Source organism: Aythya fuligula, chromosome 20 (genome assembly GCF_009819795.1).
Source record: "Aythya fuligula isolate bAytFul2 chromosome 20, bAytFul2.pri, whole genome shotgun sequence".
NCBI classification, from domain to species: Eukaryota; Metazoa; Chordata; class Aves; order Anseriformes; family Anatidae; genus Aythya; species Aythya fuligula.
This window is the reverse complement of record NC_045578.1, coordinates 6,383,583-6,401,734: the sequence shown is the minus strand read 5'-3', so window position 1 is coordinate 6,401,734 and position 18,152 is coordinate 6,383,583. Positions and strand designations below refer to the sequence as shown.

Here is an 18,152-nt window from a genome sequence, read left to right as displayed (position 1 = left end):
AGCGGCGGTGCCGGTGCCGGTACCTCCCCATGGCATTGCCGGTGGAGGAATGGCGGCGCTGCGCCGCGCGGTGCCGGGCCGCGCTGGGACCGGCGCTGAGGGAACGGCTGGAGGCGGCGCCGCTGGGCGAGGCGCTGCGGTTGGGCTGCGGCCTCCTCAGGTGAGCCCCGGGGCTGGAGGGACCGGGACAGGGCTGTGCCGTGCCGTACGGTGCTGAGCCCTCCCCGCGTTGTCCCGGCAGGCCGGGAGCGGAGGAGGCGGTGGCCCTGCAGCGGCTGTGCCGCAGGGCGAGCACCGGTAAGGAGCCGGCGGCCGCTCGCTGGTACCGGCAGGAGGGGAACCGGCGGTTCGGCCGCGGCTGCTACGGGGATGCTGCGCTGCTCTACTCGCAGGTACGGGGCTCGGGGGGTTCCCCCCCGGTGTTTGGGGTCCCCCCCGGTATTTGGGGTCCCCTCACGTTCCGTCCCCCCCCAGTATTTGGGGTCCTGTCACGTCCCCATTGTCCTCCCCTCCGTATCTGGGGTCCCCTCACACCCCTCTCTGCCCCCCGGTATTTGGGGTCCCCTCGTGTCCCCGCTGTTCCCCCTCTGGTATTTGGGATCCCCTCACACCCCCCTCCACCCTCTGATATTTGGGGTCCCCTCACATTCTGTACACCCCCTGGTATCTGGGGTCCCCTCATGTCCCTGCTGTCCCCACATCCCCTGGTGTTTGGGGTCCCCTCACATCCCATCCTTGCCCCCCCTGGTATTTGGGGTCCCCTCACATCCCTGCTCTGTCCCTCCCCACTATCTGGGGTCCTCTCATGTCCCCCCTGTGTCCCCCTCCCCTGTATTTGGGGTCCCCTCATGTTGTGTCCCCCTGGTATTTGGGGTCCCCTCACCCCACTGTGTAGGGCATCTCCCCCTGGTGTTTGAAGGGTCCTCCCCCATCTTTGGGGGTTCCCCATGAGGTGGGATCCAGGTGAGGAGGGTCCCGCTGAGGGTGCCCCCTGTGAGGCACATCCCGTGGTGCCCCCCCGTGAGGCAGCACCCTCCGTTCTCCTCCCCAGGCAGCGTCCCACGAGCTCCCCGGCAGCCCCGAGGTGTCCCTGTGCTTCGCCAACCGCTCTGCAGCCCTCTTCCACCTCGGCCACTTTGAGGTAAGAGGTTTTGGGGTGCCCCTGAGGGGTTCCTGAGCATCCTGGAGCAGGTCTGTGTGTGCAGGGGGAAACAGGGCAAAGAAGAGCCCAAGCAGCATCTGAGGCATTGCCCTGCAATGCCTGCATGGGGGGCCTCAGGTGGCTGCTTCTGTAAAGGCCACGGTAACGACTGGTTGTTAAACAAGAGGCTGTGGATCGGGTGTGCTGCTGAAGCTGTGCTCAAAGCTTCCATCATTACTTTCGTGCTTTCCTTCTTATGCTCTTAGGAGTCTTTATCTGGACGCAGATTGGCTATGAACGGGAAATTTGCCGATTAAAAACTTGGTCTTATTAAAAAGCGATGAATCTTCCATGGAGTAAAAGCACACGTGGTTTTCAAGTACGTTTAAAAGGCCTTATCTTGGTTTCTAGGTTTGCTTGGAAGATATTGCTAGGGCTCAGAGTCATGGCTATCCGGACAGACTGCTGCCCAAGGTCTTACTGCGGAAAGTGGAATGTCTGCTGTGCTTGGGGAGGGTGCAGGATGCTGCAGACGCCCTCGCTGCAGTGGAGAATAAAATTGCTGTGGATGGGATTATGACTGGTCCTGAACACCAGACGCTGCTGAAAAAGTTAAATCAATTGAAGCTTAAAGTATGTGAGGGAGAGAGCTGTCCAGAGCCTGCACGAGAAGCGTGTGGTGATGCTCAAAGAGAGTCAGAGATCTGGGAAGAGAATGACAGTATTTCGGGTGCATCCTCATCTTTGAGTTTGAAGTTCAATGCAGAGAAAGGACGTCACTTGGTGGCCTCACAGGACATCCTGCAGGGACAGAGCCTGTTGAAAGAGGAGGCCTTTGTAAGCGTGCTCTGTCCAGAAGAAGAGGAGAGCCGCCTGCTGCAGGACAGCAGTGAAATGGTGTGGGATGCTCAAGTCACTAATGCAGATCTGTATTGCCACCGCTGTCTGAAGCAGCTTTTAGCCTCTGTGCCTTGCCGGGGGTGCAGTTATGCGAAGTACTGCAGCCAAAACTGTGCAGATACAGCATGGGAGCAATACCACCGGACAGAGTGCTCCTTGGGAGGGCTGCTCCTCACGTTAGGGGTCTTCTGCCATGTTGCTTTAAGGACTGTTCTACTGGCAGGATTTTCAGAGGTTAGCAGGCTGGTGGAGAAGTCCCACAATGATGATGAAGATCTTCCTAACACCAAGGCAAGATGTAAACATCCCAGTGAGGCACCAGCTACAAGAACTGGAACCAGAGCTATCCCTGGTTGTAATGATAATGGCCAGTACCAGAGTTCTTACCGAGCTGTGTTCAACCTCTTGCCACATGCTGAGAAGCATAGCCCTGAACACAAGTTCCTCTGCATGCTGAGTGTAGTGGCTATATGCAGAAAACTGCAAGAAGCCGGCCTGGAGGCTGCTATTCTGAATCGAGAATCATCTGAAAAGGGTTCCGGACCTAAGGCATGTGAAAAAACATCTGATGAGCTGTCTCCAGAGCTGCAGATTATGGCAGAAGCAATGCTGAGGCATGTGTTGCAGCTGCAATGCAATGCACAAGCGATCACTGTAATGCAGGAGTTGGGTAAGAAAAACTTTTAAGCTCTTCCTTGTTATCCTTGTTCATCTGGTTCATGTGAAGCAAAGAGTTGTAGAAAGCTCCTGTTGCAGATGGGAACAACTTGCTTAAAATTAATGTCCTGTGCCATGCCAGCCTGTTCTCTGGTGCATACATAGATGACATTTTGCTATTTTTTACTGTAACAATATACCAGAAATCCTTCTATTAAAGGAATCTTTCTAGGGAAATAGTCTTTCTAGGGAAAAAGTCTTTCTACTGACCAATTTGTGATGGGTCACAGAGAATTCATTCTTAACATACTTGTTTTCCCTCTTTCTTTAGGGTCTGGAGATGGTGCTGTTGTAAATCGGAAACCTGTGCGCCTGGCAACAGCCTTCTTCCCTGTCCTCAGCCTTCTGAACCATTCGTGTAGCCCCAATATCAGTGTGTCATTTAGTGGGACAGCTGCCACTGTCAGGGCCTCACAGCCAATCTCAAGCGGCCAGGAGATTTTCCATTGCTATGGTAAGCGTTAACTCTCTGTCTCAAGACACAGACATCCTTTCACCTCTACTTGGCGTGCTGACTGATAGCTAATAATATCATCGTTCCCAGTATAATGTTGCTAGAGTCTTTGTTTATGTGTGAGCCGTTATCAAAGATATTAAACCAAGTGTTTATCTCCTGAGCTTGTTATCGCGCTTTCACAGTCTCCAGTTTTGTACTCCCCAAAAGATGTTCGTTTAGTCTCTGTTTTAACAAAGATAGATTTTAAGCTAATGTACTTGTTCAGTGCTTTCTACCTTTACTATTATCTTTTTGCAGGGCCTCACCGATGTAGAATGAAGGTTGCTGAGAGACAACAGCTTCTCAGTCAGTATTTTTTTGAGTGCCGCTGTCAGGCGTGCCTTGAGGAGTTAGAGTCTGACGACAAGAGCGTGGTGTCCATGAGAAACTCATTCTGCTGTCCTAGCTGCCAGGCTTTGATGCAGGTAGTTCCTCTGTAATTATGACTGTTTAACATGATCAGGATGTGTAATGTTTGGGTCTCTGGGAACAGCGGGATTTAAAGACTGTGTCCATGACCTCTGCTTTGAAGCTAAAAGTCCCTGCAGAGTCAAGGCAATATCTCACTGTTCTGAGCAGCTTCCTTGCAAAGTTCTTGCTTGTCAATCTTCCAGCATTATAGGGAAAATACTGCCCTTAACAGGGAGTTAAAATCCCTTAGAACTTGCAGAAGGAACCTCATAATATCAGGGGGGAAATAATACTGGGTGGAGGCAGATATTTAGGAGAGAAAAAAGTTAACAGTAGTTTACAACTAAGTCACTTAGATCTTCAGCTACATTTAGCACCTCTGTAGTGTAACACAGAGATACGGATGTGGAAAGTAAGCTTTGAGTTGAATGTGAGCAGGAATGATCACAGGGATGATTTCCACAGGGAGAAGACGTGCTTTGTTGTTCAAATGAAGCTTGTGCGCACTCAGTCAGCAGAGAGAGCCTGTCACGGCATTTACGAGACCTTCAGCGACAAATCAAGCAAGCATTAGAACTGCTAAGAGACAGCAAGGCTGGTAAGGCTCAGCTTTCTGCTTTAAGGTCAGCAGCTCACGAGTACACATCAGGAGGCATGGTTCTGGCCATGAGATGGCACTGTTGCTTACGTAGTTGAGGTCCTCTGGCACGAAGCCTGGTGTCCCTGGGGACTTGAGCGTTAGGGTTTTTTATACTCCTGATCTGGGTGTTAATCTAAGTCACACGTTGTTCCATAGTGACTAAAAGAACTCGGGATAACTTTGGAGTTTGCATTCTCAGGCCTCACTTTCCTGGAGCGAGTCTGGCCAGCCCTGCATTGGAGTAAGCAGGGTTGCAGAGGAAGTAGATGTTGAATCTGAACCAAATCCAGCTCTAGTTGTGTAAAATGCAGAGATGAGAGTGGACTGGTTTCATTTCATGGACCATGGTAATCCGGAGACTGGCCAGCAAGATGAACTTTATATCCTGTTTTATAGATGAAGCTATCAAAATGCTCCTAAAGTGTCAGATGGATGCTGGAAACTTCTTGTCACCGGAGCATTTGCTGATGGGAGAGATGGAGGATCATCTGGCACAGGTCTACGCTACTCTTGGTATGGCATTGTCTTCTCACTCAAGATTGTCTTTAGTTTTCTGAACTTTGAATTTAACAAGACAAGCATTTTCCCTCACTAGTCTTTTTACTTTTCCCCTACTGCATCTCTCTAGTTTTGGAAGTAGAGCTCTCAGAAAGACTGCTTTAGCCGAAACTGTGTTCCCATCTGTCAGTGAACAGTGTGATCTCACTTTCTTCTGTTTTCCTTGTCCTGGTTCAGAGGACAGCAACCTCTCAAGATTGCTGTGTACATAGTTCATCATGCTTTGCATAATGCTGTCAAACTCTGGATGACTGTGACTCTAAACAGTATTTATTCATGGTGATTTTTTTTTTTTTTCTGTCAGGAAAGTGGCAGGAAGCAGCCAGACACCTGGAGAGGAGCATTCAGATTGTGGAAACGCATCACGGGCCATCAAGTGTAGAAATGGGTCATGAACTCTTCAAACTGGCACAAATTCTCTTCAATGGGTAAAGTTGCTTTCATTCTCCCTCCCTTCCCTGCACAACTCCTCTGTGTCTGACACATGGCAGGCAGGCCTTGGCACCTTGCAGGACCCTAGGCATGGGTACAAGAGTTGTACACTACTCAAGTGCAAGTTCGTTAATCCTAATAGGGTTTGCTTGTCCTTTATGCCTCTCTTTGGACCCATTTCTTTGCTTTGTGCCTGCCTATTCTTTTCTATGCCCTGGCTCCATTTCTCCCCATCCTATTGTTTTATTCCAATAAGTAGTCACCCTTGATGTTTACACAGTAGTAAAATGTTGCTGACATCTTTCCAAACAAGGAAATAAAATCTCCTTGCTCTGTTTTGGCCCTCTTCTGACAAGCAAATCCCCAGACTACTGCATGTCTTTTAACAACATCTCCCTTTAACTGTCTGAATTTTAGCGGGAGCTGCAGTGAGGAAGCAGTGCATGCATATACTCAGAGATAATGTTTTAGTTTTTTTTCCATCCCCTTTCATTTATCTTTTTTTAACCCATCCTCCCTCTGCAGCTGTATTTGCCTGGTGTTGAAAGGCAGTGGAGGGTAGGATCTATACCCATGAACAGGCTTAGGTTTTTTGGGCGAAGGGTTGAAGGTTGTGCAAGTCAAGGGAGCTGAGTTAAGTTACTTTATATGCTCTCTTCTTACTCACTTCCTTTTTCAGATTTGCAGTTTCGGAAGCTCTGAGCACAATTCAAAGAGCAGAGAAGATTTTGACAGTGCACTGTGGTCCTCAGAGCACTCAGATCCGGGAACTACAAGAGATGAAGACCTGTCTGTTAGAGCTTCCCAGAAGCATTCTTCAGAGGACTTAATTTCCCTATCAAAGGAAGCTGCAATGTGATCTTTCATCAAAGCTAAGTTTTGTGTGGTAAGGCAGTCATGTAGTACAAGCTGGAAAATTGTGCGTAACAACAACTTGAGTGAAATCTGAAATGCTCTTTAGTGAGACTGTTGTAAATAAAATAACCAGTTCTAACCTGAGGGGTCTGCGTGTGCTATGGTGGAAATAGATGCTGCTGTAGAGTTTCTGCATGTGGGTTTGAAGCAAATGCTTGAGATGCTTATAAGTGTGTTTCTAGAGATGTGAGTCTCCCACATGTGGTACTCTGCTGGTCATGAACGCGCAGTCATCCAGACCACGTTGCCTTTTACTTCTAATACAATTGACATGCTTTCTTGTTAGCATGACAAGTAAATGAAAATGGGATAGGGGAAAATCCAGTATATACTATACTGATGTTTGCATATAGGACAGAACTGCACTGGGGCTCAGTCTAGGGAAAATGGGAATGTGAAAACATGATGGAGACAGGAGAGTCCTTCAAGGAAGAGTACTGGGGTTGTGGAGATTAATAGCAAAAGCTCTTTTATTGCAGCATAAAGGCATAAAATTTGCAAGTTGTGTCTTTGTGCAGCAGAGCAGGGAGCGAGTATCCCTCCCAATACCACCCTTTCCATTTGAGCCCTACCATTGCAAATTACTGTGAACGGATCTAAACACTCCTGGGGTCCAGGATCTTTCCAATGAAGAGGAGGGTTCCAGTGGTATCATCTCGCAGCACAAGAAGGAAAGGTCTGTCCACGTGATATTCTATGGGGAAGGTCAGACGAGCAGCATTCACCCCAGGATTTGGTGTGGATTTTTCCCCATCTTCGCTAAGCTCCAGAATTGCCTTGTGTTGCACATGAGACAGCTTAATGGGTTTGGCAGAGATCTTGGTAAAATCAGGTGATGTGAAAAGTGATTGGAGCCCTGGAGGAAAAGAAAGAAAATTCCATTAATTAAAGGCATAGATGTCAGGTGGAGGAGGGGTGCTGCTACTGCTGTGATCCAGGAGGGCATCACATAGCTGTTCAGGCAGAGTTTAATGGGGGCAACAGGGAGAAGAAGTTTAGATCTGCTTGTACTGTGCTCCTCTGCATCTCAGAAACAGTGTATGAGCTTGATGGAAAGATATGATTAAAAAGTTGAGGAGTCCTGGACCGAGGTGGTTTAGCTGATGGCGAAATCTGTGCAGACTGAGAGCAGGGCCAAGCTAATAACCCACCAGCATCATATTTTCTGTGAGCAGGAAGCAACTTGCCTCCTGCTTTCAGACCTGGCAGTCTATAGAGGGAGTGTGATGTACGTACTTGTCTCCTTTAGAGTGCTGTCAAGTGCCTCTTCGTAGTTCAGCTTTAGTTTGGGCAAGCTTAGCACCGCGTGGACTGTCTTCAGCTCCTTGTCTACGTCGTGGACAAACTCAGAAGTGAGGCTTTCCTCAATCAGAGTCATATTCTGGGTCACCTTTGTAGGCAGGAAGAACATGGCGCTGACTCCTTCTGTCAGTGGCAGCTGGGCAATCTGGAAGGCCAGTTACAAAGAAGAAAATACAAATAAAACCTTTCTCCATACCCACAGGAGAAAGTTTTATCCTCCCTGTACCAGTCCCAGACCTGAACCCTTGACTGCCTGGTCAGCCTTTCCAGTTAACATTTTGTCTCCTTATCTGGTTGCTTTTATTGTACATGATGCTCCCTGACCTTCCTTGTGTCCAGGCTTTCATCAACCCTCTGCTTCCCCCTTTCAGCTAGTAGATGGCAGGAGTTCTTTTTCACTTGTTGAGCTCTGTAGTGAACTACAGTACTGCTTTGGGGGATTCCCAGCTGGGATACCTTCTTTGAGCTCTTTCTACAGTGAGAGATTTGTTGAAAGAAGTAGAGATTGAAAAGCTCTGTGTTCTGCCCCTCTCACCCAACTTTAAGTAGAGCAATACAGGCTAGTAGGACATTATTTAAGCTTGGGACTGCTTGTGTCACGGCCAATGTAAAAGAAAAATATTTCAAAGATAAGCATGCTGCCTTTCAAAACAGGGATTGCAGAACTAGCCTGATGGGTGGAGCGAGGCTGTCTTCTGGAATAGGTTAACAGGTAAGTGTAGCTGAGCCTGTTCCTCAGTAGGTTTAGATCTTGTGCAATATTTGCTGTCTGACCTTGCAGTTGAGCTCTGAGTCAAAACCATATCGCAGTATGGCCTTGGGGTCTGACATCATGGACACCTTCACAGTTCTGTCCTCATCCAGATGGAAGTCCTTCAGAGTGGTCCTCTTGGTGTCAAACTTGGTTGCCCAAGTCCCTATTTTTTTCAAAGACAAAAGGGAAGATTTTCTGGAATAATAGCATATGAAACTGGGCTTGTGTCTGTGGCTGAGTAATCTTGTGCTTTATATATGCAGTATTTTTGCTTTAAAAGTTGAGACATAAAGGAGTGGTAGTAGAGATGGAAATAGACGGATAGGACCTATTGATTTACTGCCACTTTTAGGCCCCTCCTTTTCATCTCAGAATTGGCTAAATGAGAAATTAAAAAAAATAAATAAATCAAGCCAGCTCATGGGTGGAGTAACTGTTGGGAAGCTGATGTCCACTTATGCAATTACAAAACTATTTTAAAGGGTAACAATTGTGTCTGTGCACATAAAGCACTTCTCTTCCCACCTTTGTTTTGCTCCTTGTCTCTAAGCGATAATTCTCCAGGACACTGGATTCTGTAGGTGCTGGCTTGGAGCATGCTCTAGAACAGCTTTCCAGCATCTCCCTCCATGCCCTCTACAGTGGTACTAAGGCTCAGTGCAGTTTTTAACCTCTGCCTTCTCTAAATGTTAATATTTTGTCTCTGCTATTGAGTTTTACTACCTTACACTTTCTCTTCTGCTCCGTTATTGCAAACAGGTCAAGATTCAGCTTCCCAGAAGCAATAATTCCTCCCTTGAGGACTACTTCTGTTTAGGTAGCATGCTTTTTTTTTTTTTTTTCTGGTTTATTAAACACGTGCTCAAACGCTCTCTTCTTATATTCATCCCTGGCAGTCTGTTTGTGCTATTGGCAGTGAGATCATTCCCTCACATCTCTTCTAACATGTACTTAATAGTCCTTCTCTGTAACAGACTATGCAGCGTTCTTACCCTTGAAGTAAGCAGCCCCAGCAAGGAGAATGCTGACATCTGTGGGCATGTCCTTCATAAACCGCAGGATCCTCCCCTTCGTCTGCTGCCGTACCCAGTTGTTGATTTCTTGAAGGTCTAATTGGGCATTGCCACTTAATGCCCTCAGACGCATTTTGTAGGACTTCTCGAGTTGGCTGTGAAAAGCAGACTTCACCCTCAGTCCTGGGGAGCAAAAAGATCAATATTGCAGTTAGCTCCCTTATCAAAACAATTTCAAGGCTGCAAACTGCAATCCAAAGCCCAGCAGCAGTTCTCTCATAAAACAGATCTGTGGCTGCGTGTATCCTGAAACCTGCTTTGAAAAAGAATGAGCGGAGGAAACTGATCCAATCCCGTAGCCAACCATGCTAGGGTATGGAATAACTCTCTCTGAGAAGTAAAGATGAGAGATAACAAAAGAAGGCTTGGACACAGCTATTCCTACATCAATCAGTCTTTTTTTTTTTTTCTCCAGCTTTTTCTATATGAGCGTAGCTTACTCAGCCTATTGGATTCTGGGAACTAGCATGTTCCAAAGGATAGCTCTTAGCTTTCTCAGCAGATGTTTGCTGCATGCTGAAAGCAGATATCTCAAATATTTCTGCAATGAATTAAACAAAGAAAACTGGCTGAATGCTGTCACAAATAGGAAAATGTGATTTGTGGTTCTTGGTAGTTAGCAGCATCTGCCAGGAAACCTAGAGTGAAGGCAAAATCCTCACAGCAAGTTTCTTCTAGGTCTTGTGCATGCTAGTTGCTCTCTCACCACTACCTTTTGGTGCATGTCTGGTCTTTTCATTTACTTATACATACACAAACATTCCAGGCTTTATCTGGAGCAGGAATGTATTCCACCCTGTTGTGGCTTCTCAGTATGTGAGAGCCAAGGCTGTTATGGTGGTGCTATTTGTTCAGTGTTTTCTACCTGCTGCTAGTTTATATAGGTAAATTTTGATAGAGGCAAAGAAGGACTTGTACTTTTCTCCAAGATGATACGGGAGGCGCTTTTCAGGCTCTTCTCTGGTCCAGTCACACTGGCCAGGAGGTCCTTGTAGGTGTTGTGGACCTCAGCTTTGTTAAGTAGATCGTAGAAGAGAGCACGAGAAATCACATCTTCTGTTCGTTCTCCAGCCCCTGCCAACAACAAGGACAACAGCATGAAGGAAGGCCCGGCAAGTCACACAGCACGTGAAAAAAGGGGGCAGGAACTCACCGAGTGAGAGACCTGAGAGTGCCGTAGCCAGGCTGAACGGAGACAGTAGCACATTGGCAGTGGCTGTCCGGCTAGATTGCTGACGGTACAGGTCATAGCCAAAGTTGGAGACTGCAGCTGCCAGCTTGTTTACAGGGCTTTTATAGAATGGATCTTCCTCCTCGACCTCGCCAGCATTAGCTCCATCGGTGGTGGCAGAGTTCTAGCAAGCACAGGGAGCACTTTGTTTAGACTTGCACTTTACAAGGGCAGGTGTAATCATAAGCATTTCAGAGGCAGGCAGTCTGCAGACACTCTCCTGTGATCTGCAGAAGCATTGGCTTAATCTTCCTGATAGCGTGTAGGAATAGTGATTTCACTTTAACGTGTCCCAATAAAGCTGAAGGCAGTGCTCAGGTTGGAATCCCCTGGATCTGCCTCGCATCAGGAGATGACTGCAACTGCTTTGGTTTTATCTACGTAAAGCAGGAGTTAATCGCATTATGTTGCTAAATAAAAGCCTAGTAACTTAGGAGGGTAGCATTTAATCCTTTTGTAAGACTTTCTAAAATTAAATTACCTGCTCCAAGTATGGCTCTCACTCTTTGCTGTTGTCTTCTACTTACCTGCCCAGTAACCGAGTTCTGGGATCTGCTTGGGACAGTTAAAAGACCCAGGAAAAGGAGAACCACTGGAATCTGCATGCCTGAACCTACAGAGTAAGAACATGATGGTTTGAGCAACTGAGAAAAATACATCTCTGCTGCTGCTGGTTGCTGTACCTGGTTGTGACAGGCACTGCAGTGACATGCTGCTGCTTGTTCTTCTTGATTGTGAAGCACACACCTGACCTTAGCTGGGTTTTCTTCTTCTCTAGCTCGCTCTAAGTATTCAGCCAGCCTGGCTCCAGTGACTTCAAAATTGGGCAAACACACATGCCTGGGTGTGTCTGAACACAAAAGCAGATGTGTGTGGCCCAAACCACACTGGTGCTGGCAGCTACTGAGTGCCATGGTCAAGGAAGGCACTAAATCGTATCTTCTGAGTTTTAGACTAAAAATTCAATACATCAGCGTTTATAAAAGGTAGCAAATTCACGTTGTTGAATGGGGCAGAAGAGAATTGTCTGTCTGCTGCTCTGGTAAACAAGTTTTCTGCCTCAGGCACTAATTTACCATGTTTCTTGTGTCTGCATGTACTTGGAAGGCTATACTGAATCCTTTCCTTCTTATTTGCAGTTTGATAACAGACCAATAGAAGATCTTTCTTAGAAGACAGAGAGGAAAAGGGCTGGGAGTAAACACCTAATGCTGGGCCAGATCTAGAGACGGAGCTTGGCTTATTCCATATTTTGAATAGAGGTGGGAGAAAAGTACCAAACTTTCCAAAGCCGATAAGCTTCCTTCTTTGGAACCCGAGTTTAATCACTCCAGCTTTGGCATATGTGGCCCTTCCAGACAGATCTGTCTGGTTCAGATCTGTCTGGTCCAAAGGGCAGTGTGTAACCCAGGCTTTCACTGCGGGTAAACCAGAGCTACTGCAGAAGTGTCATGCCCCTGAGTACAGACGCCACTGTGGCTGGTCTGAGGCAATGTTTATATAGATTCCCAGAAATTAAAGGAAGAGGGTTGTATTTAACTAACCCCTGTGATCCAAGCATCCAGCGAAGTAAGAGAAATAACATGTGTTTCGGATTAAGTGCAGCTCTAAAGGAAACATGCCTGCTGGTAGAAATACAACTTAAAGCCACGTGGCTACGATAGCCAGAGTTCAGGACCCAGTCTGCTCTGGCAGAGGTTTTCCTTCAGTGAAAGACAGCTCACCGTTTCCCTTTCCTCCCCAAGCCCTTTTCTTCTAGAGGTACTTCTGTCTTGGAGAGAATGGTGTCACGGTGGAGGTTTGAAGTCCTCATGTATGTTTAGGCAGCATAACATAAAAGTGGTACCTCTTTTCCCCATGCACTCGCATCCTGTGACCTCCTGCTATCCCAGTTGCTGAGTAGATGAGATATTCTGGGGCAGGAAATGCTCATCAAGAGGACTTACTGCACTGCAACAAACCACGTTTGGTGGTATGACAGTGGATATGATGCTGGGATGGCTTGTAGCACTGCAGAGCTTTAAAATGAATAGGCACCATGCTGAAAAAGATGACAAGCCCTGCGTGCATCTAAGCAAAGCTAGGACATGGCTAGGGCTTTATGAGGACGCCTGCACCAAGCAAGCAGTGTTCACGCATGCTGAGCAGAAGAGGTTTGGCCCAGTCTACTTTGGAGATGGTTTTCCATGGAGCGTAACCTTTTCTCTGAAAAAAAAAAGAGGTTCTGCACAATCCCTGCTTCCAACTATACTGAGCTCCTGGGAGTATAGGAGCGGAGATTGGTTTTGCAGATTTATATTGTTTTTGCCAGTACTGTCACCAGCTTCATATTTCTCGAACTTTGCCAAAAAGCAATTTCCATTTTAGAAAGACAAAGCCTTTTGCATTTGAATTGGCCTGAACATCTGGATTCTATTTGCGTGGCCTTTAGTCCGCAGCCAAAAATGCAGAGAGGGAAGAACTTGGTTGGAGAAAAGGTGTTGGATGTTTTCAGGCATGCTATTAAAATCTGTAGCTGCCTTTTAAAAAGAAGAGAAGGAGCAACAGCATGCAGCGTGTGATGTTACAGTCAGGAAGATGCAGGAAGAAACTTGAGAAATGAGCAGAGGAGGAACTCTGTGCCTTGGAGCTGTCTGTTTGTGAAGGCCTGCAGGTGCAAAGTGAAACGTTTTGCTTTCCATCTATAGTGGTACAAGTCTCAGATCGTTTATGAATGCTTCTGATTTTAGGGCTCCTATGAAACAGCACCCACGAGCTCAGACCTCTCTGTGATTGCTCCATCCCCCAGCACCACTTCCGAGGCATCCTGCGACCACCAGCCCTTGAAGAGTTGCCTATTGCCAAAATTGCTACCATTGCAAAGAAAAAGCCTCTTCCCAGCTGCAACACAGGTACCAGAAGGGCAGAAAAGGGGAAAAAATTCCCCTGTCACCAAGCACACATCAACCCCGGTGGCAAAGAGGTGCCCTGGGATGCTGCTGGCTGCCAACCCTCGCTGCGATCGCTCACCTACCTGGCGGGCGTCGCTGCGCCTTTTCACACCTGCAGCGGCACCGTTTATTTTCCATTCCCCAGCTCCCCAAGAGCTCCCCAGCATCACCCCTGCACCCTTCACACCCCTGGCACTCCCTGGCCGCTGGCAGCCGACACTGGGCAGCGCCAGCAGCCCGAGCTGCCCCTTACCTCGGGCTCCTCTCGGCCGCCGCTGCAGCAGCTTCCCAGCGGGTGCGAGCCGGGGCCAGTGTGAGCTCAACGCAGCCACATCTGCTTTTTGCTGCCTCCCCAGCCCAGCCTTCGGCTGGCTTCAGGTTACAGCTTCCCAGGGCGCTCTTAAAGTGCTCTGCTCCCATTTTCTCTTGCTGTGATCCTCTGGCTGGGCTGTGCGCGCTTGTGAACCCTCGCCTCCAAAGCAAATGTGCGTTCTGTGATAAGGGCAGTCCAGCGGTTAAAACAGGACCCAGCCAAACGTTCAGCCTTGTTCTTCCCTGCCGCGTTTGAGCAAGCCTTTTATCCCCTCAGTTCTGCCCCATGTCACATGAGAGACTTTCTCCCATCTCAGAGGTACCGTTACTGCAGCGGTGTTTGAAGATTTAATGGAGAGGCTGCTAAAGTGGAAGCAGGATCCAGTTTAAAGCAGTTAAGGGGAAGATATTCAGAAGTGGTTCTATCCATTGATAGTTACTAGTTAACAAGTTATTAACATAAGTGGCTGGAAGTTTTTTTTGGCCAAAAAAAAGGAAAAAGGAATGAAGAGAATGTTGTTGGACCTTATAGAACAATAAGTGGTCTGGAGAAGGGAAGGGGCAGAGGGTAATTGTTATTTTTCATAGTAGAAGAGTCATGGGGAACACTCATCAGCATCCACGTATCTGCCTATTTAAAACACCAGTGTGTTTTCCAGAAGTATTAAGTTGTAAAACTTACAGTAACTAGATATTGCAGAAGATGGAAGACATGGATTAAAAAAAAAATAATAATAGTGGAAGACAGGTCCACTGAATGCTGACGGCGGTCAGATATAATATCGAACTGAGCAGCTGAGAGATGCAATGAGAGAGCAGTTGTTTTTCTCTGTCCCTACTTACACGTTCTTAGTGGTTTTCTGATTTTTTTTTCCCCCAGTCATTTGTTACTGGGAGAGACAGAATACTGGGCTGAACTGACACGTAGCTGGCCCGAGCCACTCCAGCTGTTTGTCTACTTGGAAACGCTGGAAGTAAACTGTGGCCAATAATATCAGTGCCCACAGTTTAGGTTTTTACTGAGACATCTTTTGGGGCTGCCAGCCTTGCTGCAAACAGGTAATGAGGAATTACTCATGCCTGCTTGCACTGGACTTATACAATCCCTCAGATAATAGGAAAGGACAGTTTTGGAGAAGCACTGGCAGCTGTTTCTGCTTTCAGAAAAAGCAAATCAGGGAGCATTGCTTTGTGATTAGTCAGTGCTTCAAAGGTAACCCTATAACATGAAGAGCAACAGCTCTGCTCTCAGCTGTTTCTCAGCTTGTTCTGTGAGAAGTCATCTGCAGGAAGATGTTTGTACTTAATAGTCTTCCACCATCCCCTCAAAAATGAGGGTGTTAGCTGGGGAGATCTGATGGTTTTTGTCTCACTTGGTAACTTTTTTCGTACAAATATGATATTAAAATGCCCTTTATGGAAGGACTCCTAGAGAAGTTTTGTATATCTTATCTGTATTGTCAAATGAAAGCTCATCTGTTTAAATAAAGGCTTGGGTTTAAACCGTTTAAATTGGAGCGGCAGTTGTACAGAATGTTATTATAGGCTAAATCAAGCTTTATTCCTGCAGGTAGAGCATATCCCTGAAATGGTGTATAATACTCATCCGAATAGATGCAAGGGATTAAATCAGTTCTGTGAAATCAATGGAAATATTTTCCTGTTGATTTGTTTGGAGTTCAAGACAGTATGTTCTCCGAGCAGTGCTGTGGAAGTAAGTTCTGATGACGTTCACATGAATTTGCTTTAGTAAGGGGAAAAAAAAATACATCTCGTATTAAAGTTATTCAGACTTATTTGATATTCTCAGCCAGCGGTGCGGATGAGTTATAGAGCAGACGCCCAGTGCTAGTCGTGTCTCTTCAGAACAGAGCTCAGTCAAAATGAAAGCTTAGCAAAGCGAAGTGGAAGTTCCTGAGCGGAGACATTAATATTACTTTGCATTTTACAAGCTGCCTCTTTTGCAGAGTCAGTGGAGTGAAAAGAATCTTAAGGTAGGTGTAACTGCTCATTTGTTCGGCAAAGCACAGCCATGGAGTGCTGCTGTACTGACAAATAAGGTGAAATTAAGAGTTTGACAAGAATACTTTGGAGGAGGAGGGATGGCAGAAAGAAGGAAAATAGGGAATAAGAACTAATGCTGTTCAGGAATCTGAGAACAGGGGGAAAAAACTATAGAAGAGGGGGAAGTGAAAGGTAGAGGCATGAAAAGGAAGACTTGTGCTTCAAATTTTGCACAGGTTGCAGTGCAACAGAGTGGAATATAGGGAGGTTAGTGCTGAGGTTGTATTATCCAAAGCAAGACTTACCTAAGGCATGGGATGGTATTTCTGAACGTTAGGAATGAATCTGTATAAGTAAGTGAGCTAAAACGTTCCTGTGGGCTAGAGCTATGCCCATATAGTAGGGATGGATTCTTGTGGGTTTACTTGTTAGAATTATACGGCCCCATAATTACACACTCTTTTTGAAGGGTGCGTGTCACTGCATTGGTTACAGGGGTAGGCATTATCTTTAGCCATTTTTCCCCTTTTAGACGACTAGAAATGTGTAATTGCAGGTTTGAGCCAGTACTTTTTATTCCCCAAAGTCTCCCGCGTCCCTGAAATTCATGGTTAGTGAGTCAGTCCTTCTCTTATTCCAGCAGATGGTGCAGACTATTCAGGGACGGAGGCTCCCAGAAGCATTCTGCGCCTTCCTTTGAGGGAAGGCAGACTTCCCGAGTTAGGAAAACACTGCCAGAAGGATGGCCCTCATGCTCTGTAACTGCTATTTCACAAAAACAGAGCACCATACTTTCTACCCAGAAGCTGAGGGAGTTCAGAAGCGGAATCTGCTACGGCCAGCCGTGGTTTTATACAGAAATAGCTGCAGCATGGCAGGCAACGGTGAGTTAGTCTGACCTTTTTACGTAGCAGGGGATGGATTGCTGGGGTGGAGGGTTCCCAAGGATCCTTAATGATAGCGGTGCACATCTGGAGTAAGCTACATCTGAACAAGGAGCTAGGGAGTTGTGCCCATCTCAGACACTAGTGAAGCTGTGACAAGACATTGCCTTTTGCAACAGCAGGGTGAAAGCGCTGACATTCAGCTACAAGCATCACAGTCTGCCCCTTCTTTCCCTGGAAACCTTTGCAGACATTCATAGGATTGTGCTGTGGAGCCACAAGTATTCCAGCAGACCACCAATTCCCAGACAGATGCTGAATTGACATCTTCGAATCTCTTGGCAGCTGTCATCAGGGGTCAGGTTTTGCTCCAGGGAAAGGTAAAGGCCTGCCATATCTCTGCTTATCAGTGCACTGCTCTTCACAGGAAAAATACCCTCCTGATCCCAGCGCTGCTCAGCTCATGCTCTGTTCAAGGAATTCTGCTCTTTTCACAAAGGCAGCGCTGAACAAGTGAGTCAAACGCTTTTTGCAAACTAACTCTGCAAGTGAGGTGCCCAAAGCTTATTGGACTCCCCATTAGCATCTGTGACAAGGTATAGCAAGCAGCAGGTCCTTTGCAAATCCCCTCCTATTTTTGTGTCTTTAATGCCCGGAGTATTTTTTTTCTTCTAGTCTTTGCAGTTATTCAAGTTGCTTGCCCATTTCCATTCTCAGTTTGGTCTTTCAATGTAACACCTTAAGCAAACATCTTCTGCTTTACTCTTTATTATTCTGCCAACATAAAAATTACTAAAAAAAAAAATGCTTTATAAAATAAGCCATGAAAAATCTAGCATTATTCAAGAACCTAGAATTTCTCAGGAGAAGGACTGGAGGTAAGGATCCAAAGGGGTTTCCCTCGCTGTAGACCCCAACAGCCAAGGAGCGGGGAAAAGGCAATGTCTGAAAGGGCTCTGCCTCATCCCAGGGCAGACAACTGGGTGCTACTCCAGTTGATTTAGGGGTCATTTTCTAGGTGGGCACAGATAGTTTTTAGAGGAACACTTTGAGGAATGCATGTTCACAGGAACTGCGGAAGGAAGAGCCATATTAATATCCCTGGCTGCTGTCCAAGCTGCCAGATGCTAATGATAATTCCGGGCTATGGGGGACTCTAATAAGAGCTTAATAAGGACTCTAATAAGAGTCTGGGGACAAGGAAGCCTCCCTTCCAGGCCTGAGAGGCAGAGCAAGCTTTTCAGGGTCAACAGAGGGGAACCTCAGCCAGGAAAAGCTTCTCAGGGCTGGAATGGGATATCCCAGGGCCGGTCTCTAGGGATCTGTAAAGGAAAACAAGCAAGGAATTGCCTTCTGTGGCCTCGAAGGGAGGTCTCCAGTGACAGGAGGCCCCTCTTAGCAGGTCCAGAGGGCCAGGTGGCAGTCCCAGGTTGCTTAGGCTCTGCTCCTCTC

General features: G+C 46.9%; 2 protein-coding genes across 2 annotated transcripts; one reads left to right on the top strand and one right to left on the bottom strand.

Moving 5' to 3' along the window:
* Positions 1 to 29: 29 nt before the first annotated feature.
* SMYD4 (SET and MYND domain containing 4) lies at positions 30 to 6,610 on the top strand. The gene is made up of 10 exons (XM_032200941.1): positions 30 to 160; positions 242 to 392; positions 1,052 to 1,141; positions 1,553 to 2,711; positions 3,030 to 3,212; positions 3,513 to 3,679; positions 4,131 to 4,263; positions 4,702 to 4,818; positions 5,168 to 5,291; positions 5,975 to 6,610. Exons 1-10 carry the CDS (start codon positions 30 to 32, stop codon positions 6,123 to 6,125), a joined length of 2,406 nt encoding a protein of 801 aa, XP_032056832.1. The 3' UTR covers positions 6,126 to 6,610.
* Positions 6,611 to 6,656: 46 nt separating this feature from the next.
* Positions 6,657 to 13,834, bottom strand: SERPINF1 (serpin family F member 1). Its single transcript, XM_032200942.1, has 8 exons — positions 13,754 to 13,834; positions 11,098 to 11,183; positions 10,493 to 10,694; positions 10,258 to 10,413; positions 9,259 to 9,462; positions 8,287 to 8,429; positions 7,447 to 7,657; positions 6,657 to 7,066 (listed from the first exon to the last, which is right to left on the bottom strand). Exons 2-8 carry the CDS (start codon positions 11,173 to 11,175, stop codon positions 6,807 to 6,809), a joined length of 1,254 nt encoding a protein of 417 aa, XP_032056833.1. The 5' UTR covers positions 11,176 to 11,183; positions 13,754 to 13,834; the 3' UTR covers positions 6,657 to 6,806.
* Positions 13,835 to 18,152: the final 4,318 nt, after the last annotated feature.

Coding starts and splice junctions, on each gene's coding strand:
- SMYD4 (XM_032200941.1), top strand. CDS start 30: ATGGCATTGCCGGTGGAGGAATGGCGGCGCTGCGCCGCGCGGTGCCGG. Junction 3,213..3,512: donor GGAGATTTTCCATTGCTATG/GTAAGCGTTAAC, acceptor ATCTTTTTGCAG/GGCCTCACCGATGTAGAATG. Junction 3,680..4,130: donor GCTGCCAGGCTTTGATGCAG/GTAGTTCCTCTG, acceptor TGATTTCCACAG/GGAGAAGACGTGCTTTGTTG.
- SERPINF1 (XM_032200942.1), bottom strand. CDS start 11,175: ATGCAGATTCCAGTGGTTCTCCTTTTCCTGGGTCTTTTAACTGTCCCA. Junction 10,695..11,097: donor AGAACTCGGTTACTGGGCAG/GTAAGTAGAAGA, acceptor TGTGCTTGCTAG/AACTCTGCCACCACCGATGG. Junction 7,067..7,446: donor CAGCACTCTAAAGGAGACAA/GTACGTACATCA, acceptor CTTTTCCTCCAG/GGCTCCAATCACTTTTCACA.